This window comes from Armigeres subalbatus, chromosome 1, assembly GCF_024139115.2.
Source record: "Armigeres subalbatus isolate Guangzhou_Male chromosome 1, GZ_Asu_2, whole genome shotgun sequence".
NCBI lineage: Eukaryota > Metazoa > Arthropoda > Insecta > Diptera > Culicidae > Armigeres > Armigeres subalbatus.
The window spans coordinates 277,069,251-277,092,499 of record NC_085139.1 but is presented as its reverse complement, the minus strand read 5'-3'; the positions used below and the strand labels follow the sequence as shown (position 1 = coordinate 277,092,499).

General features: G+C 41.0%; 1 protein-coding gene across 1 annotated transcript; it reads left to right on the top strand.

Moving 5' to 3' along the window:
- Positions 1-2,877: 2,877 nt before the first annotated feature.
- On the top strand, positions 2,878-15,555 carry LOC134207355 (uncharacterized protein K02A2.6-like). Its single transcript, XM_062683073.1, has 2 exons — positions 2,878-3,750; positions 15,466-15,555. The coding sequence occupies exons 1-2, from the start codon at positions 2,878-2,880 to the stop codon at positions 15,553-15,555; spliced, it is 963 nt and encodes a 320-aa protein (XP_062539057.1).
- The last annotated feature ends 7,694 nt before the right edge of the window (positions 15,556-23,249 follow it).

The following is a 23,249-nucleotide window of genomic DNA, read 5'->3' as shown; positions in this document are numbered from 1 at the left end:
AATTGGATGCTCATTTTGAACCTTTTCGCCGACGAACTTATGAACGTCATATGTTCAGGCAAATAGCTCAAGGACCTTCAGAACGTTTTACAGACTTTGTACTGCGACTGAGAACACAGGTCAAGCGATGCGAGTATGATAAACCCGACGAAATGATTTTGGATCAAATCGTGGAGAAATGTGCATCAGATAAGCTTAAGCAAAAGATGCTGAAAAGAGATATGCCGTTGAGCGAAGTCGAAGGACTGGGTATTAGTTTGGAAGAAAGTCTTCGAAAACTGAAAGAATTTCGGAACGTCTCTCAAGGTGATCAAATCGGTAGAGTGTCAAATCAGGGAGCGGATGGAGATCGAGACAAGATAAGCAGAGTTCGGGTTGCTACCAGGGTCGGACATCGTCAACCATTTGAAGTGAGGGGCGCAAATTTTCATCAGAGGGTGGGATCTGTCGCTGTTTGTTTCGCATGTGGAAAACGCGGCCACATTAAGGGAGCGGAAGTTTGTCCGGCAAGAAATAAAAAGTGTTTGAAATGTGGCGGAAATGGGCATTTTGCGAAGCAGTGCATGAAGAGGGCCAATAACGAAGAACGAGCAGTGATACCACCAAAACGGATTAGAGCAGTGTATGAAGATCTGGATGCTGAGCAAAACGATGACTACATCTTCTATGCAATGGGGAAGAATACGTTTTTGTTCAAGGTAGGGAAGTTGAAATCCCTATGATCATCGATTCAGGCGCAGCAGCAAACATCATCAGTCAGAAGGTTTGGGAACAAATGAAGCAGCTTAGAGCAACGGTTTCGGAAATGTCAACGGAGATCGATCGCAGTTTTATGTGCTATGCGTCTAATAAGCCAATGGCAATAACAGGAAGTTTCGTGGCGGAAATTGAAGGTGGTAGAAGAAAGGTTAAGGCTAAGTTTTACGTTGCTAAGAGCGGACAACAGTGTTTGTTAGGTGATGAGACTGCAAAAGCGCTTCAAGTTCTCAAAGTCGGATTTGATATTGGACACGTCTCAATTGATACTCAATCTGAATTCCCTAAATTCAAAGATGTTATTGTTGAAATCCCCATCGACGATAGCGCTCAACCAGTACAGCAGGCATACCGCCGTGTACCATACGCTCTGGAGGATAAGATTGATGAGAAACTACGGATGCTGCTGAAACAAGGAATTATCGAAAAAGTTACAGGTCCCTCACCATGGGTGTCGCCAATGGTGCCAGTATTGAAGGATTCGGGGGAAGTGCGATTGTGTGTGGACATGCGCCGAGCAAACCAGGCAGTGATTCGAGAAACTCACCCGTTACCGCTAGTTGATGAAATTCTGGGTTCAGTAAACGGAGCGAAATACTTTTCCAGAGTGGACATCAAAGATGCGTACCACCAGCTTGAGATATCTGAAAGATCACGCCCGATAACTACTTTCATCACCAAAACCGGTCTCTACAGGTAAATTTGTATGAACATGTGCTATATGAATAAACACTTAAGTAATGTTAATGTTGTTTTTGTTACGTTAATACTTACGAAATGCATTTAGATACAAAAGGCTTATGTTTGGAGTTAGCTGTGCCCCAGAAATTTTTCAAAAAACTATGGAAACAGTACTAGCAGGTCTTGAGGGATTATTGTATACATAGATGATGTAGTGGCGTTTGGGGCCACGAAAGAAGAACATGATAAAAGAGTAGATGCATTAATGAAGCGTATTGAAGAATATGGAATCGTGTTGAATAAACAGAAATGCATATTTGGCGTTGAGGAAATAGAGTTCTTAGGCCATGTGATGAGTGTGAAAGGAATACGTCCTACAGAAAGTCGAATCGCGGCTGTAAAGAATTTCAGAGAACCTAAAACGATAGGAGAGTTACGAAGTTACCTAGGATTAATAACATACGTTGGCCGATTCATTCCGAATCTAGCAGCAAAAACAGAACCACTGAGGAAATTGCTCCAGATTGGATCAAGTTACCAATGGAAAAAGGAACAACAAGTGGCATTCAATATCATCAAAGAAGCAATTGCTGATACTAAATATTTAGGATTTTTCGATCGGAAGGATAAGTCAAAGTTAATTGTCGATGCCAGCCCGGAGGGATTAGGAGCCGTACTATTGCAGGAAAATAGAGAAGGTCAAAACAGGATTATTTCTTTTGCCAGTAAGTCCCTCACTACTTTGGAACGAAAATATTTCCAAACTGAGCGGGAAGCCTTAGCGATAGTCTGGGGAGTTGAAAAATTCAAATTGTACCTTTTAGGGTCCAAATTTGAGCTCATTACGGACTGCAAGGCTTTGAAATTTCTATTCAAAGCGAGATCTCGTCCATGTCCTAGAATCGAACGTTGGGTACTACGAATCCAGTCATATAACTATGACATCAAATATGAACCTGGGATCACCAACCTGGCAGACGCTCTTTCTCGATTGTCAATTGCTGAGCCATACGATTTCGACAAACAAGCGGATTCATATATTAATCAACTAATGGAATATGCTACACCAAGGGCAGTTACACTAGTGAAAGTGATTGAAGCCACTAAACAAGACGAAACGCTTCAAGAACTAAATGAGGCACTATTAACAGGAAGTTGGACAGATACAGTGAAGGAATTCAAGCATTTCAAGTTAGAAATTCACTCTGGAAATGGTGTTCTAATGAGAGGAGATCGATTAATCATCCCAACGTCGCTCCAGCAACAAGTGCTCCAGTGTGCCCACGATGGGCATCCAGGAATGAGCCTTATGAAACGACGCTTGCGACAGAAAGTTTGGTGGCCGAAGATGGATGATTTGGTTGAAAAGTTCGTCAAAGTTGTAGCTCGTGTACTTTAGTCTCATCCGTGGGACCACCAGAACCAATGCTTCGAACGAAAATGCCAGAAAAGCCGTGGACGGATGTGGCTATTGACTTTCTAGGACCGTTACCCTCAGGAGATTATTTGCTGGTATTGGTTGATTACTTCAGTCGATTCACTGAAGTTATCGTAATGAGGCAAATCACAGCAGAACTGACCATTAATGCACTCTTTGAGACGTTCAGCCGGTACGGTATTCCGGAAACATTAAGGTCGGATAATGGACCTCAGTTCATTAGTGAGCAATTCAAAACATTTTGCGAAGAATACGGGATCTGCCATCAGAAAACAACTCCTTATTGGCCACAAGCAAACGGCGAAGTTGAGCGTATGAATAGCACCATTTTGAAGCGCCTACGGATAAGTCAAGAGGAAAAGAGCAAACACTGGAAGTGGGATTTGAGGAGTTTTCTGTTGATGTACAACTCAACGCCGCATTCCACCACCGCCGTTGCACCATCAGCCTTGATGTTTGGAAGGGTCTTAAGAGATAAACTACCAAGCGTAAATATTTCAAACAACATACTTGCAGAAGAAATAAGGGATCGGGATTGGAAGAAGAAATTGGACTCATCAGAAAAATCGGATGTTCAGAGACGTGCCGTGATAAACGATCTGAAGGAAGGAGATGTAGTAGTGGCAAAACGTATCACAAAAGAAAACAAATTGGCTACGAACTTCGGATCGGAGCTGTATGAAGTAGTACGGAGAAATGGATCAGAAGCTGAAATTCGTTCCAAGGAATCCGGAAAAATCTATCATCGGAACGTGGCTCATCTGAAGCGATTAATCCAAGAAACGGACAGAAGTTCAGCTGAACGACAAGAACACATGGAAGTAGAGGAAATTGCGACGGATACGAAGCATACGAATACTGAAGCACCGTCAGAGGTTCGTCGTAGTCGGCGTGAAATTAAAACTCCAACGTACCTAGAAAAATATGTTACTAATGTAAATGATAATGATTGTTTTGAATCTTAAGTAAAGGGGGAGTGTAGTATCCTAATAGAGTAGTAGGCTATGTGTAAAAAGGAAACTTAACTGGCAGTTGGAAACAGGTGTGCTCTGTGAGCGGTTCAATATACGTTGTGTGAATTGATATTGTGACTTGGTGTCGTTCATACGGTTTATCCCAAATTCCTCCGAAAATCCCAATACTATACCAATCAAACGAACTTTACAAATTTTGGAGCATGACAATTTACAATTTACATGAAGGGAATCACCAGTTAACTAGAAAAGGTTAGCTATAACAAGATATAATAAATGTCTACCAGTTGATTTTTTTTAATATGAATTGCGCTAGAACTGCATTACGTTAGTTATTTTTGCCTTTTTTTATCGATTGAGAACCAGCATGATTGAAGACAAGTTTTCATTTTTATTTGTTTTCTATTGCGATAGGTATTTTGATCAAACGTGCGATTATACGAAAGAAAGAATGTTCCGTGAAATGAGAATGACTGCATCCGAGCCATTTGTTGATTGGGTATTGCGATTGGAGAATTAAGCAAAGTTTTGCGAATTTGAGGCAGAACAGCGTAAAGAGGAATTTATTCAGGCACTGGTCAGACGTTCTGTACCAGCAATCGCATCAAAGCCTTATGAAATGAGTAATATATTTTACAATGATCTGGAACGTATTATGGCCCATGGTAGACATCTTGACTATATTCGGATGGATACAGAAGAGGGACATCAAGCTATAAAGGTGGACGATAGAAATATTGCTGAGGAAGTAGGTGAAGGCTGTGTGGTGAAACCAGTAAGCGCTGTATTCGATCGGAAATCTGAACTTGGTACAATGCACTATAATTCGCGGCGTGGAGTAGGTATGCAGAGAGACAGGGGAATGTTTGACAGGAATAATCGGTACCGGGGCGCAAGGCTCTCGAACAATGCGGGCCGCTACAATGGCTTAAATAAATATTGTTCAAAATGCGGAAGACTTCATGGCTCTAATGGCTGGTCTGATAGAGATGCATCGATCAAGACGGAAGCTCGAAAAATAAATCAGGTAAAGTAATCACGTTTAACTAAAATTGTTCGGCATACATTGAATGATTACAATAATAAATAAATAAAACGCAAAAAGCTTATTTTGTTTATAATATTTTAACTATTTTTGACGTAAACTACGTCTAAGGGGAAGACTCAGATACAGGGTGTAAAACCGAAATTTCCAAATTCGAGACCGTCACGAAATTAGGATAGATTTCAAACGCTAATAGCGTCTTTATCTTTCAATGGATTTTCGACATTTGCTTATCAATCGATTCAGAAACTCTCCAGCAATTTGCCAATTCTATTGATACTATTGATTATCAACGTTAAACTATTGAAAATGTTATTTCTTTCCAAACCGGGTGAAAAATTCAATTCCGTTCATAAATCCCCAACACGGACATCAGATTGCAGTAAGGTACGGGCCTTCTGATCCACTGCTTCGTTTTCCCTGTGTATAAAAAGCCCCGTGTTTCGCGTGCGCGCGTCATTTTCATTCTGGATGTCACGGCGAGCGGACCAGGGCGTCCAGAAGCGGTCCCAGTGACAACGGCTGTCTCAGCGGTGTGGTGGTGCGGATGAAATTTTTTCGGTCGGTGATGGCGGTCGTGGAAGCAACAGCACATCATTTTCATCCGTGTCCAATCTTCGACGGATCTGGCAATAGACTGCGTTCGTTGAGCCGAATCATCGGATGGCGGTCGCACAGCCCAGTGGCTGCTGATAAGGCACATAAGTGGCAATTGATCGGTTCTTTTCAGGACCATCATTATATTTGGGAGGAAAGTGCAACCGTTAGGAACTGGAAAATTCTTCGGTGAAATTTTCTAGCGTGATTCGAGGTTGTATGATGTTAGTGATTGAGAAGGTTTATATTAGACGAACTTTCTTCATAGAACAAAGCATAATTGTTGGGCATCGGTAGCGGAATCATAGCATTAGTTCCGGTCCGAGCATAGGCTGTCATCGAAAGATTGCTACAGCAATTTATTCACTAACGTGGCGTTTGCAACGATTTGGATGTTGTCGGCACAACATGAAATTTTCCCGCGAGACTAATTTTGTATTTTTCCTGTTGATTGAAAAAGAAATCGGTTCCGAGATGAACTTTATTCAAAGCGCAACGCTAACGTCGGTAGTTGAATCCCAAGCAAGTATCAGAAGGAGACCATGCAAACAATTGATTCGCATAATGACTGAAAAAAATTGTATGGCATCAGTATTGATGTTTGCTACAGATTTTTTGACTTAAACTTCGTCTAAGGGGTATACAGGGTTTAAAACGGAAATTTCCAAATTCGAGACTGTCACAAAAATTAGGATCGATTTCAAACGCTAATAGCGTCTTTATCTTATTTTCGACATTTGCTTATCAATCGATTCGGAAACCCTTCAGCAATTTGCCAATTCTATTGATACTATTGATTATAATTAATGCTTATTTTTTTTTTCTACAACAAATATGATTTTGAAAAAGTATCACCGGCGCGTGCTTACTCGCAATCTACATGCTGATACATTTACAGTTACATCAAACAACTGAAAACCGAAATACGCCACTCCAAAATTACGAGGTGACAATGTTAGAAAGAGACAGAAGATAGGAAAAATAACACGATGTGTAGTGCCTCCCCGAGTCACCTTAAGGGAAGATCCTTTAATTACGTAACGCAAAAATTGGGCATTTTCAAACCCCCCTCCCCCCTATGTTACACTTTTTGTATGAAGCATCTAAAAATTATGTATTGGTCGTCACACTTCGACCACCCCCCCCCCCCCCCCCTCTAAGCGTTACGTAATTTGGACGCTCCCAAATGCCAATTTCATTGATGGTAGCCGATCGTTAGTATTTCATATCAAATATCATATCATGTCATAACATATCAAAGAATATTGTGGCCAAATTTAATAAAATTTGATCAACAAAAACCCCCCTGACAATAATAGAACAAAACCTGCCAAAGCCGTCATTCCTCTTACATCATACAAGAAAATTTAAACTGAGCGCTGCTAATGTTAATGACGACGACCGCGCAACCCACACCATCGCCGGGAATAAAATTTCCGGTAGGAGCTCCGCCGATGCCGAAGGTGGTACCACGGTCTGCTCTCCGCGACATCTCGAACGAAATGGCTCGCGCGCGGAAGAGCTGCTTTTTTGTAATCAATTAAGTTGAACCTGTAGCCACGCCCCTTTAGAGGGTGTGTGACGGTTACACAATATTTGCAGTCATACCGGACAACAAAGAGGACAACAAATGCTCTCCCGCGCGCGCGTGGCCCATTCCAGTTCGAGACAGCAGCACGTACGGACGTGTTTTTTGTTCGCGCATTTTGACGTTAACTACGTCTAAGGGGAAGCCTCGGGTACAGGGTGCAAAATGAAAATTTCCAAATTGGGGACCGTCACGAAATCATGTATGATTTCAAACGATAATGGCGACTTTATCTTTCGACGGATTTTCGAGATTTTGTTATTAATAGATTCGAAAACTTTCCACCAATTTGCTAATTGTATTAAAACTATTCATTATCAACGGCAAACTATTAAAAATGTTATTTCTTTCCAAACCGGGTGAAAAATTCAAAAATAATCAATCCCGTTCATAAATCCCCAACACGGACATCAGACTGCAGTAAGGTACGGGCCTTTTGATCCACTGCTTCGTTTTTCCTGGGTATAAAAAGCCCCGTGTTTCGCGTGCGCGCGTCATTTTCATTCTGGATTTCATGGAGAGCGGACCAAGGCGTCCAGAAGCGGTCCTAGCGACAACGGCTATGGTGGTGCGGATGAAAATTTTTCGTTCGATAGTGGTGGCGGTCGTGGCAACAGCAGTACATCTTTACATCGTTACAAGCAGCATTTTTGGATCTGGCAATTAACGGCGTGCGTAGAGCCGAATCATCAGATGGCTGTCGCGCAGTCCAGTAGTTGTTGTTGGTGAGGCACATAATTGGGATAGAATCGGATCTTTTCAGAACCACCATTATGTTTGGGAGGAAGGTGAAGTTGAAATATTTTTTCTATAGTGCAAACGCTAGGAACTAGAAAATTTTTCAATGAAATATTCTAGCGTGATTCTGAGCTCAATTATTAGATGTTTGTCTAGCACTTAACTCCTCTTCTTGCTGTGGATTTAATTTTGAACAATGATTCAGTGATTGAGAAAGTTGATATAAGACGAACTTTTTTCATAGAACAAAGCATAATTGTTTGGTATTGGTAGCGGAATCATAGCATTACTACTGCCGGTCCGAGCGCGCGTCAGAAGGAGAAGCTGCAAATATGTATTCGCATGGATGGAAATAAAACCTTAAACAAGTAGCAGGCTACCTACTAGAATTATAATCTTGATGGGAAATTTCACTTGACCGTTACTGCTATCCACGCGAATAATTATCGGCAGCGTCTTTTTATAACGCGCGCTTGTGATTCTGCTACCGATGGAAAACAATCTGCCATCACCAAGCAATTAAGTTTTACTTTGAACAAAATTCATCTCGCCTCAAGTTGTGACTTAAGAGCTACTTTCTCTTATGGTAGCCAATCATTAGTACTTCAGACAAGAAAATTTAATCTGAGCGCGAACGGTCGCATGAACCACACCATCGATAAGAATGAAATTTCCGGTAGCAGCTCCGCCGGAGCCGATGCGATGGTGGGACTACGATCTGCTTTTCGCGACATCTCGAACGAAATGACGCGCGCGGAAGAGCTGCTTTCTTGTAATCAATAAAGTTAAACCTGTAGTCACGCCCCTTTAGTAAGTGTGTGACGGGTACACAATATTTGCAGTCATACCTGACAACAAAGATGCGGGACTAATGGGCCATCTTTATTGATTATAAGAAAACTGCTTTCCCCCGCGCGCGTGGCATTTCATTTGAAATATCGCGGAGAGCGGTCCCAGCTAGAGATGTCGTAAAATCCCGATTAATCGATTAGTAACTAATCGATCACTTTCGATTCTTGTCGATTATTGAATCGATTAATCTTTGGATAGTAATCGATTCAAAATAATTCGATTATCACAAAGATGAATCGATTAATCGAAGTAATCGATTAATTTGCGACATCCTTATGATGTCGTAAAAACCTGATTAATCGATTAGTAACTAATCGATTACTCTAGATTCCTCTCGATTATTGAATCGATTATTCGTTGGGTAATAATCGATTCAAAATTTATCGATTATCACAACGTTGAATCGACTAATCGAAGTAATCGATTAATTTGCGACATCTCTAGTCCCAACATCGGTAGAGATGTCGCAAATTAATCGATTATTTGTTGTGATAATCGATTAATTATTAAATCGATTACTTCCCAACGATTAATCGATTCAATAATCGACAAGAATCGAGAGTAATCTATTAATCAGGATTTTACGACAACTATTAGATTTCGATTACTTCAATTCATCGATTCATCGTTATGATAATCGATTAATTTTGATTCGATTACTACTCAACGATGAATCGATTCAATAATCGTCAAGAATCGAGAGTAATCGATTAGTTACTTATCGATTAATCGAGATTTTACGACATCTCTAAGCATCGGCGGAGTTGCTGAGCAAATTTTATTCCAAATACATATGGGATATTGGAAAAATCGGTTCTTCTCAGGGCTTCCATTCTATACAAAGGAAGATTGAGGCGAGGCGAACTTTTTTCAAAGTGCAAATTAACCGCTTGGAGACGCCATAAAACTGCCTGGCGTCCATAGCAGAATCACGAGCGTGCGTCGGAGATGCTACAAATATGTATTCGCATGGATGGCTTCAGTGGCAGTCAAGTTTAATTCTTTCTAGATTCTTATTCGGTTTTGTTAATCCAGCAAATGGCGTGGGTCGTGTGGTCGTTAGTGATTGGAAATATGCATTATTGGGAATTAATCGATTCTTCTCATGGACACCATTTTAAGCATAGGAAGATTGAGACTAGACGAATTTGTTCAAAGTACGACGTCGTAGCAGAATTACGTTGCCGTTCGTAGCAGAATAACGAGCGCGTATTGTAGAGAGCTGCTGCAAATATGTATTCTTGCACTGGCACTAGATTCTTCATTTCACCAAACTGCTTTACGTAGTTTACGTCGGGCGGTCGTGTCTTGTACACAACCCTTTTTTTTTGTTGTTTTATAGCACCCTCGGAGGAGGAGGTATGTGTTCCGGGACAACATTTGAACGATCAATCTCAGTTGATGGAATCTGATTCGGTGCAGAACGCTGCACCTCTGAAAACGAAGGACCGATTGCAAAACGCCGCGATACCCGGTTGATTAAAAAGCCAAAGAGATACCTCAATAGGGTTGTGTTATCAGAAGATTGAATATCAATACTATATCGCTCTGTAATATTGTCATTTTTATTATTGATTGAGGGGAGGATGTGGTATTTTGAGTTAAGAGTGTATCTGAGGGGGTGAGTGTGTGAGTCGGAAGAGTTGTAGATTAAATGGAGGATTGTGTTCAGAGCCGTAGCGTGGACTCCCAGCGCCCTTGGCGAAACCGTTATTAGGCGCCCCTTACTTTCTTGGCATGTTCAAAACAAACAGCATGATAAGAGCTGGGATACTTTTAAAATCAATTGGCCTGGGTCCCTTATCATTGCTTGATCCCGGGAAATGAGAAAGCGGACCCTTTGGATAAGGTTGAGCGCTTGTACGATGATGTTTACGACCAGGAAATAACCTTCGAAGAAATTTTTTCTATTAGTTCGTCAGGCAAACATTGAACTAGCCTAAGGAATCTTGAAACAAAACCAACAGAACTGGAAAAAGGGTAGTTGGATAATTGGCTGTATTTTATTCGCCCGTTGATGACGAAGCGTCCGTGGTTTTAATATTGAATAAGGGACGAGAATTCATTCGCATCATGTGTCGTCTACTGTCCAATCACTATAAGGTGGATATTTTGGACATTTGAATATATTTCGGACTTTTGGCTATATTTTCTTCAATATGTTTTATAAGTATGGTATGAAACGTGAAAATTAAAGAGAATAAATAGGCGCATGATTCCCATTTATTTAAAGAAAGCTAAGTAGAAAAACACGCAAAATATAGCCAAAAGTCCAAAATATATTCAGATGTCCAAAATAGATCATTTACCCTACACTCTAAATGCACATCTTTTCAGAGTGAGGCTCTCGGAAGACAATCTCAGGGTTGTTACGACTACGCGGATTTCGCGATTTTCGAGGATTTCGCGGTTTTCGCGGATTTGGCGCGGATTTACATAACGATTTTAGGGTTTCGCGCGGATTTGGCGCGGATTTAGTTTTAGGTGGAAACTTCTAAGAAAAAATCTAAGGAAGTTTATTTGAAAATTAGTTTTATGCCTATCTAGATGGGCTTTATTTTCATTACCAAATCTTGTTGAGAACAAATTTGCGTTTCATGTTTCTTCTTCTTCTTCTTCTTATTGGCATTACATCCCCACACTGGGACAGAGCCGCCTCGCAGCTTAGTGTTCATTGAGCACTTCCACAGTTATTAACTGCGAGGTTTCTAAGCCAGGTTACCATTTTTGCATTCATATATCATGAGGCTAACACGATAATACTTTTATGCCCAGGGAAGTCGAGACAATTTCCAATTCGAAAATTGCCTAGACCGGCACCGGGAATCGAACCCAGCCACCCTCAGCATGGTCTTGCTTTGTAGCCGCGCGTCTTACCGCACGGCTAAGGAGGGCCCCATGGGCGTTTCATGTTTATTAACATTATTTTTCGGATATGTCCAAGTCCTTATTTAATGGCATGCATTACACTCTCAAGCATTATGTAAAAAAATGTTATGAGGAGAGATACCCCACGACGCACACAAACCATGTCTATTGAAGGATATGAACACTCATTTTCATCTTGTCAATTTCTTCGTAATTCCAAGATATTTGTCAGTTTCTGATTGGTTGTTTCATTTACGATGAACCACTCAGCATATAATTTTTCTAAAGTCATCAGGAATTCTTTCATAATATTGGAACATTTTATTTTTCCTTTATAACATTCATCTAGTACGAATAAAGGTTTATACAACAATTGAACCGGTAGCAGCGAAAGTGGTACATAAACCATTTTTGTCGATTTTGTGCTTATTACACCAACGGCTTCTATTAGCAAAGATCTGGTAAGGGAATGACGAAAAAGTGATTTTTGACAACTAAATCTGGAGATATGCACTTTTTATATTCTGGTATATATCACAATGGCAATTTCGTTGACAGGAAAAGTGGTACATGTACAGTTCTACCCACTAAAATCAGCTAATGGAAAAGAAATTTTAACGACGAAGATGTTTCCGCAACATATTTTAACTCTATTTTGAATTTCAAAATGGTTTACTGCCGTTTAAAATGATTTTATAAATGAACATTAGGGTGGCTCAAAAAAAACTTTTTCAAATTTTTTGATGGGCCGCCCTCTTATTCGGTTCCATTTGATGTCCTGATGCTCTGGACAAAATTTCAGCCAAATCGGTCAACGTTTGGGCGGTGCTAAACTTGTTGGAAGTTTATATGGGAAAATGTATGCAGAAACATCCAAAATCAATGATTTGCAGTTGGACGGCACAATATACGATCAAAAACCATGATACTCATTCAGTTTTTGTAGAATTAAATACAGAATGTTATGCAGAAAACCGCGAGAAGATTAGAGTTTGCCCAGCTAAGCTATTAGCATTTTACTGGAGTGTTGTAGGGGTGAATTTATTTCTTTTCAAAGGTAAAAGAAACGAAATTTGCTCAAACCCCACTCCAAGATCTGAATGAGTATCATAGTTCTTCATCATAAGATGTATAGTCCAGCTGCAATTTACTGTTTTTGGATGTTTCTGCATACATTTTTGCATATAAACTTCCTTCGAGTTTAGCACTGCCCAAACGTTGACCGATTTGGCTGAAATTTTGTCCAGAGCATCAGGGCATCAAATAGAACCGAATAAGAGAACGGCCCATCAAAAAAAATTGAAAAAAGTTTTTCCCATACTAATTTGAGCCACCCTAATGAACATGTACCACATTTACTGGCAACGATTTTCGGTTTCTGTGCATTTTGTTCCCATTAGTAATGGTACATGTGCATTTTGTTCAAACAAACTTGAAATTTGTCAAGAAACTTCGCATATTTCTCATTACTACCTTTAGGCACACCAGTCATAACACGTTGGTACAGTTAAATTGCAGAACATAACTAATTCGAATTTTATTTTTGAGGTTTTTGGAAAAATGCGTCTCCTGTAAAATTTACTCAATGTAACATGTACCACTTTCGCTGGCACCGGTTCATATTGAAAACATAAAAATGTTCTGTGATTTAATGCAGATGCCTCTTAATTTAATAAGTTCTTCCGCAGAAAGTCAATCCAAAATTAGAAGATGATTCTCAAAATTTATTTCTGGGCTCTGGCGGGTTTTTTATGATATTTTCGACTAACTCCGGTGGTATTTTACAGGATTACCAACAGAAAACGAAGAAACTGATGATCCTTGTATAAATTCCTTGCAAATAAATTTCCACAGCGTAAAGAGGATTTCTTCAGCATTAAAAACCCGAAAAATTATAAAGACATTTTTGGAAAAATTTTCTGGAGCTGTGACCGCAGGAATGACTATAGAAAATCGAAAACAATGCCGCCTTGAATTTACAAAAGAGTTATAGCGATGATCACAGATATTTGTTTAAATAGTGCTCAAAAATAGAACCGGGAGTTTTTCCGCAGGAAGTCTCCAATAAATTTTTGCAAGAATTCCTAAAGCGCTTTCCGTAGGAATTCATGAAGGGATTTCTGCAAGCAAACTCTGAAGATATTCCGCAGATATTTTTGTGGAGAATTTACTTGAATTCACGACAAATTTCCCAAATGAATTACAAAATAATTTCCCAGGGGAATTTTTGTAAGAATACTCGGAGGAATTCCCACAGATGTTCTCGGAAGAATTTCCACAGATAATTTGGAGCAACTTCTGTAATTGCTAGGATGGGCAGCATGAGGACTGCCAGAACAAAGGCCTCGGCAAGCTTGGCTAAGCAACGGCCTGCCGTGTGAGGCTGGGTGCTGCAAAGACCTCTTTTTAGGGCTAGCTCGGCCTGGAGAACCTCTTCGGTCTCAAGATCGGCTGGTGTGTACCTCTACTTCACTAATCAGACCTCGGATATGTGGGAGTAATTAACAAAATCTCGTGTTTAACAGTTGTTGGTTTATTACCCTAAATTTACATACTGTGTGGGTGTGTGTCAGAGTCGTGTAGTTATCAATCAATACCTGGCCGGCCGGCATACGACGGATGCGATGGTTTCTCGATGTGCGCGCCACGTGTTGGCAGATGAGTTCAGAAGCAGTTGGGGAAGGCGAGATGATCTGGTTGTCGGGTGGGCTGAATCAGCAGACGATTATCTCCAGGAGGTGGTCAATAGGACACGGTCTCACAAGACCGGTTTGGCTTTAATCAAAACTTCCGTCTACGACGGCTTGGCACCTCGGTAATCTGGATAGCACATCCATAAAACTGGGCCCTGATTCTATCTGTTTCACCTTAAGAATCCCTTCCATTCTGCTTTCTCATAAAAAGAGATGCTAGATGTAGTTATTCCTCCACTAGCCGTAATTATTCCACTCTTCAATAACTTTTTCGGTGCTCTAAAAGCTCTATCACGTCCTTTTCGGTTGGAGTTCACATGGAAAAGAGGTCACCAAACCTCGAAAACTTTCTGTTCACCTCAACTTACTGCTCTATCTCCCTTTATGCATCCACTGAACTATATTTTATGTCTAATGTTTATTGTAGTGTGTCGTGTGCTTAACCTAAGTCCTAGGGGTATAGTTTTATGGCATTTTTATTTAAATTTAAGTGAGATTAGATTTACACGGAATATATATATATATTTACAGATAAATAGGTAGGATGAACAAATTTAACACTAATTTACAGGCTTATTGTTACTAACGGTAACACTACCACATACTCCCTTTAGAAAATAGACTTTATCCATGATAAAGTCTATTTTCATTTAAACTTTACCAAACAAATTAAGCCCAGGTTTGGGACAGCACCTTTCGTGTTTAACTCGACTAATGAGAAAAGTAGCATTGTGAACGCGAAATTCAACAAAATAGTAAATTTGTTCCTGAAATTTGAACAAGTACCATTTTACGCGCTTTACCCTATTGATTTTTCTGGGTATGTTTGTATTTGCTGCTATAAATTCAACTAATACTTTTCTCCGTTTTGCTTACTGATAGAGCTTCTCTCAAGCAACACAATAGCCATTTGCTTTCCAAATCGCTTTGTGCGGTACGCTGTATTATGTAAGTGTTGTGGCAAAATACTGGGATAATTTAGTGTTCTATTGCGAAGTTAATCTACCAAAATTACCTCCTTATTGAGTGCGGAGCGGAACCGGTTAAATTTGCTGCTACGCACATTGATTGCCTGCATTTATCTGTTTTAATCACCCTGATCATTTCGACAATTTCAATGAGCACGCTACTCGCTTAGGGGCAATGGCAGAAGAGGGAGGAAAAATATTTGCACTAACACCTAACACGCAAGCTTGAGCTTCTATCTAATATCTCTCTACTTGGTTTACTTTTAGCGATCGATCTTCATTTCATTACGGACAGTTGGACTGATTACGAACCATTGGACTGAATTGTTTATCTTGGACGAACCTATTATGACTTAGACAAACAACAAAATAAAACAAACCAGACGCTACTGATGTGACCCTATTCTATTTCGGGGATTCCGGGCTTAAGATCAGCAGCGGAGAATACCCCTATGTTCTTCCCCTGATCATCGGCAAGCTCATAAGAGTTATTTCCTCTACGCGCGACAATTGTACATGAAACGTACGCTGGGCCTAATTTAGCATTATACGTATCTGCAGCAGAGGATTGAGTGAAATTACGACGATAGACGTGCTGGCCAACTTGGTACACCGGTGACGGTTTATTGTACCGAAGATTATAATTGCGACGACTGTGCTCATGTGCTTTCTCGAGATTCCTCCGAACGATGTCAGCGAGCTTACTATCGACAGCTTGCTTCTGCTCGATGCGTTCTTGGGGAGATAAATCTCTCACATCAACTTCACGACGGTGTTGATCGCCAGAAGAGACGATCTCGTGACCAAAAACTATTCGGTACGGCGAAAAACCGGTTGATGAGTGTAAAGTATTGTTTATCATATGCTCTACCTCAGAAATACGTGTGTCCCACAACCTCTGATCGGTTTTAACGTAGGTTCTCATAGAAGCATTGATACTACGGTTGAGCCTTTCCACCGGATTGGCTTGACTGTGGTGTCTAGCATTAGTCCAATGTTTTACTTGGTATCGCTCGAGAAATTTTTTGAAATCATGACTGACAAAACTTGACGCATTGTCGGAAATGAGAATTTCGGGAACCGAAAACCGTCGGAACCACTGTTCCTCTAGGACTTTGATCGTTAGGCTGGTCGATATTTTTCGAACGGGTACTAACATAGTCCACTTTGAGTACAGGTCCATCATAACTAAGAGGTGCGCATTACCAGACCGACTTCTCGGCAATGATTGAATATAATCAATGGACAGAATCTGAAATGGTTTAGTTACTAGCCGGGGTTTACCCATTTCAGGGTGCTGCGAAACATTGGTGGGTTTTGTTTCTTTGCACATACGACATTGTTGGACGTGTTTTTGGACTGACGCGGACATTTTTGGCCAAAAGTACAGCTTTCGTACGCGATCTAGAGTTTTCTCGTAGCCACTATGTAAAGCATTGTCATGCTCTTGCTTCAAAACTCGACTACGTAAGTCATTAGGAACGCAGAGCTTCCATTGATGGGTGTAGTCTAGCACATCGGTTTTAGTAGGAACGAGCTTATAAAGCTTTCCCTCTTCGATTCTATAATCAATGTTTTCTTCAGGAGACTCTCTCACTTTTGACGTAAACTACGTCTAAGGGGAAGACTCAGATACAGGGTGTAAAACCGAAATTTCCAAATTCGAGACCGTCACGAAATTAGGATAGATTTCAAACGCTAATAGCGTCTTTATCTTTCAATGGATTTTCGACATTTGCTTATCAATCGATTCAGAAACTCTCCAGCAATTTGCCAATTCTATTGATACTATTGATTATCAACGTTAAACTATTGAAAATGTTATTTCTTTCCAAACCGGGTGAAAAATTCAATTCCGTTCATAAATCCCCAACACGGACATCAGATTGCAGTAAGGTACGGGCCTTCTGATCCACTGCTTCGTTTTCCCTGTGTATAAAAAGCCCCGTGTTTCGCGTGCGCGCGTCATTTTCATTCTGGATGTCACGGCGAGCGGACCAGGGCGTCCAGAAGCGGTCCCAGTGACAACGGCTGTCTCAGCGGTGTGGTGGTGCGGATGAAATTTTTTCGGTCGGTGATGGCGGTCGTGGAAGCAACAGCACATCATTTTCATCCGTGTCCAATCTTCGACGGATCTGGCAATAGACTGCGTTCGTTGAGCCGAATCATCGGATGGCGGTCGCACAGCCCAGTGGCTGCTGATAAGGCACATAAGTGGCAATTGATCGGTTCTTTTCAGGACCATCATTATATTTGGGAGGAAAGTGCAACCGTTAGGAACTGGAAAATTCTTCGGTGAAATTTTCTAGCGTGATTCGGAGTTGTATGATTTTAGTGATTGAGAATGTTGATATTAGACGAACTTTCTTCATAGAACAAAGCATAATTGTTTGGCATCGGTAGCGGAATCATAGCATTAGTTCCGGTCCGAGCATAGGCTGTCATCGGAAGATTGCTACAGCAATTTATTCACTAACGTGGCGTTTGCAACGATTTGGATGTTGTCGGCACAACATGAAATTTTCCCGCGAGACTAATTTTGTATTTTTCCTGTTGAAAAAGAAATTGGTTCCGAGATGAACTTTATTCAAAGCGCAACGCTAATGTCGGTAGTTGAATCCCAAGCAAGTATCAGAAGGAGACCATGCAAACAATTGATTCGCATAATGACTGAAAAAATTGTATGGCATCAGTATTGATGTTTGCTACAGATTTTTGACTTAAACTTCGTCTAAAGGGGTATACAGGGTTTAAAACGGAAATTTCAAAATTCGAGACTGTCACAAAAATTAGGATAGATTTCAAACGCTAATAGCGTCTTTATCTTATTTTCGACATTTGCTTATCAATCGATTCGGAAACCCTTCAGCAATTTGCCAATTCTATTGATACTATTGATTATCATTAATGCTTATTTTTTTTCTACAACAAATATGATTTTGAAAAAGTATCACCGGCGCGTGCTTACTCGCAATCTACATGCTGATACATTTACAGTTACATCAAACAACTGAAAACCGAAATACGCCACTCCAAAATTACGAGGTGACAATGTTAGAAAGAGACAGAAGATAGGAAAAATAACACGGTGTGTAGTGCCTCCCCGAGTCACCTTAAGGGAAGATCCTTTAATTACGTAACGCAAAAATTGGGCATTTTCAACCCCCCCTCCCCCCTATGTCACACTTTTTGTATGAAGCATCTAAAAATTATGTATGGGTCGTCACACTTCGACCAACCCCCCTCTAAGCGTTACGTAATTTGGACGCTCCCAAATGCCAATTTCATTGATGGTAGCCGATCGTTAGTACTTCATATCAAATATCATATCATGTCATAACATATCAAAGAATATTGTGGCCAAATTTAATAAAATTTGATCAACAAAAACCCCCCTGACAATAATAGAACAAAACCTGCCAAAGCCGTCATTCCTCTTACATCATACAAGAAAATTTAAACTGAGCGCTGCTAATGTTAATGACGACGACCGCGCAACCCACACCATCGCCGGGAATAAAATTTCCGGTAGGAGCTCCGCCGATGCCGAAGGTGGTACCACGGTCTGCTCTCCGCGACATCTCGAACGAAATGGCTCGCGCGCGCGGAAGAGCTGCTTTTTTGTAATCAATTAAGTTGAACCTGTAGCCACGCCCCTTTAGAGGGTGTGTGACGGTTACACAATATTTGCAGTCATACCGGACAACAAAGAGGACAACAAATGCTCTCCCGCGCGCGCGTGGCCCATTCCAGTTCGAGACAGCAGCACGTACGGACGTGTTTTTTGTTCGCGCATTTTGACGTTAACTACGTCTAAGGGGAAGCCTCGGGTACAGGGTGCAAAATGAAAATTTCCAAATTGGGGACCGTCACGAAATCATGTATGATTTCAAACGATAATGGCGACTTTATCTTTCGACGGATTTTCGAGATTTTGTTATTAATAGATTCGAAAACTTTCCACCAATTTGCTAATTGTATTAAAACTATTCATTATCAACGGCAAACTATTAAAAATGTTATTTCTTTCCAAACCGGGTGAAAAATTCAAAAATAATCAATCCCGTTCATAAATCCCCAACACGGACATCAGACTGCAGTAAGGTACGGGCCTTTTGATCCACTGCTTCGTTTTTCCTGGGTATAAAAAGCCCCGTGTTTCGCGTGCGCGCGTCATTTTCATTCTGGATTTCATGGAGAGCGGACCAAGGCGTCCAGAAGCGGTCCTAGCGACAACGGCTATGGTGGTGCGGATGAAAATTTTTCGTTCGATAGTGGTGGCGGTCGTGGCAACAGCAGTACATCTTTACATCGTTACAAGCAGCATTTTTGGATCTGGCAATTAACGGCGTGCGTAGAGCCGAATCATCAGATGGCTGTCGCGCAGTCCAGTAGTTGTTGTTGGTGAGGCACATAATTGGGATAGAATCGGATCTTTTCAGAACCACCATTATGTTTGGGAGGAAGGTGAAGTTGAAATATTTTTTCTATTCTGAGCTCAATTATTAGATGTTTGTCTAGCACTTAACTCCTCTTCTTGCTGTGGATTTAATTTTGAACAATGATTCAGTGATTGAGAAAGTTGATATAAGACGAACTTTTTTCATAGAACAAAGCATAATTGTTTGGTATTGGTAGCGGAATCATAGCATTACTACTGCCGGTCCGAGCGCGCGTCAGAAGGAGAAGCTGCAAATATGTATTCGCATGGATGGAAATAAAACCTTAAACAAGTAGCAGGCTACCTACTAGAATTATAATCTTGATGGGAAATTTCACTTGACCGTTACTGCTATCCACGCGAATAATTATCGGCAGCGTCTTTTTATAACGCGCGCTTGTGATTCTGCTACCGATGGAAAACAATCTGCCATCACCAAGCAATTAAGTTTTACTTTGAACAAAATTCATCTCGCCTCAAGTTGTGACTTAAGAGCTACTTTCTCTTATGGTAGCCAATCATTAGTACTTCAGACAAGAAAATTTAATCTGAGCGCGAACGGTCGCATGAACCACACCATCGATAAGAATGAAATTTCCGGTAGCAGCTCCGCCGGAGCCGATGCGATGGTGGGACTACGATCTGCTTTTCGCGACATCTCGAACGAAATGACGCGCGCGGAAGAGCTGCTTTCTTGTAATCAATAAAGTTAAACCTGTAGTCACGCCCCTTTAGTAAGTGTGTGACGGGTACACAATATTTGCAGTCATACCTGACAACAAAGATGCGGGACTAATGGGCCATCTTTATTGATTATAAGAAAACTGCTTTCCCCCGCGCGCGTGGCATTTCATTTGAAATATCGCGGAGAGCGGTCCCAGCTAGAGATGTCGTAAAATCCCGATTAATCGATTAGTAACTAATCGATCACTTTCGATTCTTGTCGATTATTGAATCGATTAATCTTTGGATAGTAATCGATTCAAAATAATTCGATTATCACAAAGATGAATCGATTAATCGAAGTAATCGATTAATTTGCGACATCCTTATGATGTCGTAAAAACCTGATTAATCGATTAGTAACTAATCGATTACTCTAGATTCCTCTCGATTATTGAATCGATTATTCGTTGGGTAATAATCGATTCAAAATTTATCGATTATCACAACGTTGAATCGACTAATCGAAGTAATCGATTAATTTGCGACATCTCTAGTCCCAACATCGGTAGAGATGTCGCAAATTAATCGATTATTTGTTGTGATAATCGATTAATTATTAAATCGATTACTTCCCAACGATTAATCGATTCAATAATCGACAAGAATCGAGAGTAATCTATTAATCGGGATTTTACGACAACTATTAGATTTCGATTACTTCAATTCATCGATTCATCGTTATGATAATCGATTAATTTTGATTCGATTACTACTCAACGATGAATCGATTCAATAATCGTCAAGAATCGAGAGTAATCGATTAGTTACTTATCGATTAATCGAGATTTTACGACATCTCTAAGCATCGGCGGAGTTGCTGAGCAAATTTTATTCCAAATACATATGGGATATTGGAAAAATCGGTTCTTCTCAGGGCTTCCATTCTATACAAAGGAAGATTGAGGCGAGGCGAACTTTTTTCAAAGTGCAAATTAACCGCTTGGAGACGCCATAAAGTTGCCTGGCGTCCGTAGCAGAATCACGAGCGCGCGTCGGAGGGAGATGCTACAAATATGTATTCGCATGGATGGCTTCAGTGGCAGTCAAGTTTAATTCTTTCAAGATTCTTATTCGGTTTTGTTATTCCAGCCTATGGCGTGGGTCGTGTGATCGTTCGTTAGTGATTCGAAATATGCATTATTGGGAATTAATCGATTCTTCTCATGGACACCATTTTAAGCATAGGAAGATTGAGACTAGACGAATTTGTTCAAAGTACGACGTCGTAGCAGAATTACGTTGCCGTTCGTAGCAGAATAACGAGCGCGTATTGTAGAGAGCTGCTGCAAATATGTATTCTTGCACTGGCACTAGATTCTTCATTTCACCAAACTGCTTTACGTAGTTTACGTCGGGCGGTCGTGTCTTGTACACAACCCTTTTTTTCCATCAGGTCTGAGTACCAAGCATCTTCTGAATTTGCAACATCTAAACACTCGACGGCTCTCGATAGAGCATCGGGAATAATATTATCTTTTCCACGTCGATGCTTTATCTCGAGATCGTAGCTTTGGAGCTCGATACTCCAGCGGCTCAATCGCGAAGATGTTCGCCACTTACCGCGCATGATGTATGTGAGCGCAGATGCGTCTGTAACGACAACAAAATGTGTACCCTCTATGTAGGGACGGAATTTATCAATAGCGCACAGCACCGCTAAACCTTCCTTCTCAGAAGCCGCGTATGCTTGCTGCGCTGGCGTAAGCTTCTGAGAAAAGTAGGCGACGATCTTCTCACCGTCGTCGTGCTGCTGCGTCAATACTGCCGCTATCGCCGTATCGCTCGCGTCACTTTGGATTTGGAATGGTCGTGAGAAATCGGGATTGCAGAGAATAGGAGCAGCTACTAAACATTCCTTAATATTAATGAATGATTTTTCCGCTTGCTCATTCCATACAATGGTTTTTGGCTTTTTGCGAAGCAAATTCGTGAGAGGCGCAGTGATCTCACTAAAATTGCTAATAAAGCGGCGGTAGTAATTCGCCATGCCTAAATAGCGTCGAAGTGCGCGAATTGACGTGGGTCGCTCATAATTCACGATCGATTCAATTCGATCGGGGTTCGGTTTTAAGCCATTGGGTGTGAGCAAATACCCGAGATACGGAAGTTCATTGAGACAAAATTTGGATTTGTCCAAGTTGACAGACAGATTAGCGTTTCGGAGACGACGTGCTACTTCTGTTAAACTCTTTAAATGACCATCGAAAGTTTCGCTTACAATGACGATGTCGTCAAGATAAACGAACACTTCTGGTTCAAGTTCCCCGTACCCCAGTACTTCGTCCATCAGCCTCGAGAGGGTGGCAGGGCTATTGATGAGACCGAAGGGTAATCAGGTAAACTGATACAAACCTCTGCCTAACACCGAGAAAGCAGTATATCGCCTCGATTTGGGTTCAAGAGATATTTGCAGAAAAGCTTTCGTGAGATCGATTGTCGACAAATATCTACATTTCCCCAATCGACTCAATATGCGGTCCTGGTGAGGTAAGGGGTATGCATCGCGTTGGGTGCGGTCATTTAAACGGCGAGCATCTAGACATAGTCTTACCTCTCCGTTTGGTTTTACAACTGGTACGGTACTCAAAGACCAGTCGCTATGACTTCTTTCAACGACCTGTTGAGCAATCAACGTGTCCAGTTCGCAGTTAATTTTCGATTGCATTAGCGGAGATGTTGGGTATGGGTTTATGCGTATGGGTGGTGAGTTCATAAACTCTTCTTTGATCTCTATTTTGTGAGTGATCAAGGGAGTCGTATCAAGATACTCTCCCTCTACCGCGATTTTAAATTGTCGTTTCACTAACTCAAGCTGATTGATCTGATGATCTGTGAGCTCGAGCTCTTTCTCGGGCTGGTCAATTTCGTCTACCTCCACTGTCGT

Coding starts and splice junctions, on each gene's coding strand:
- LOC134207355 (XM_062683073.1), top strand. CDS start 2,878: ATGCCAGAAAAGCCGTGGACGGATGTGGCTATTGACTTTCTAGGACCG. Junction 3,751..15,465: donor ATACTGAAGCACCGTCAGAG/GTTCGTCGTAGT, acceptor GTTTACTTTTAG/CGATCGATCTTCATTTCATT.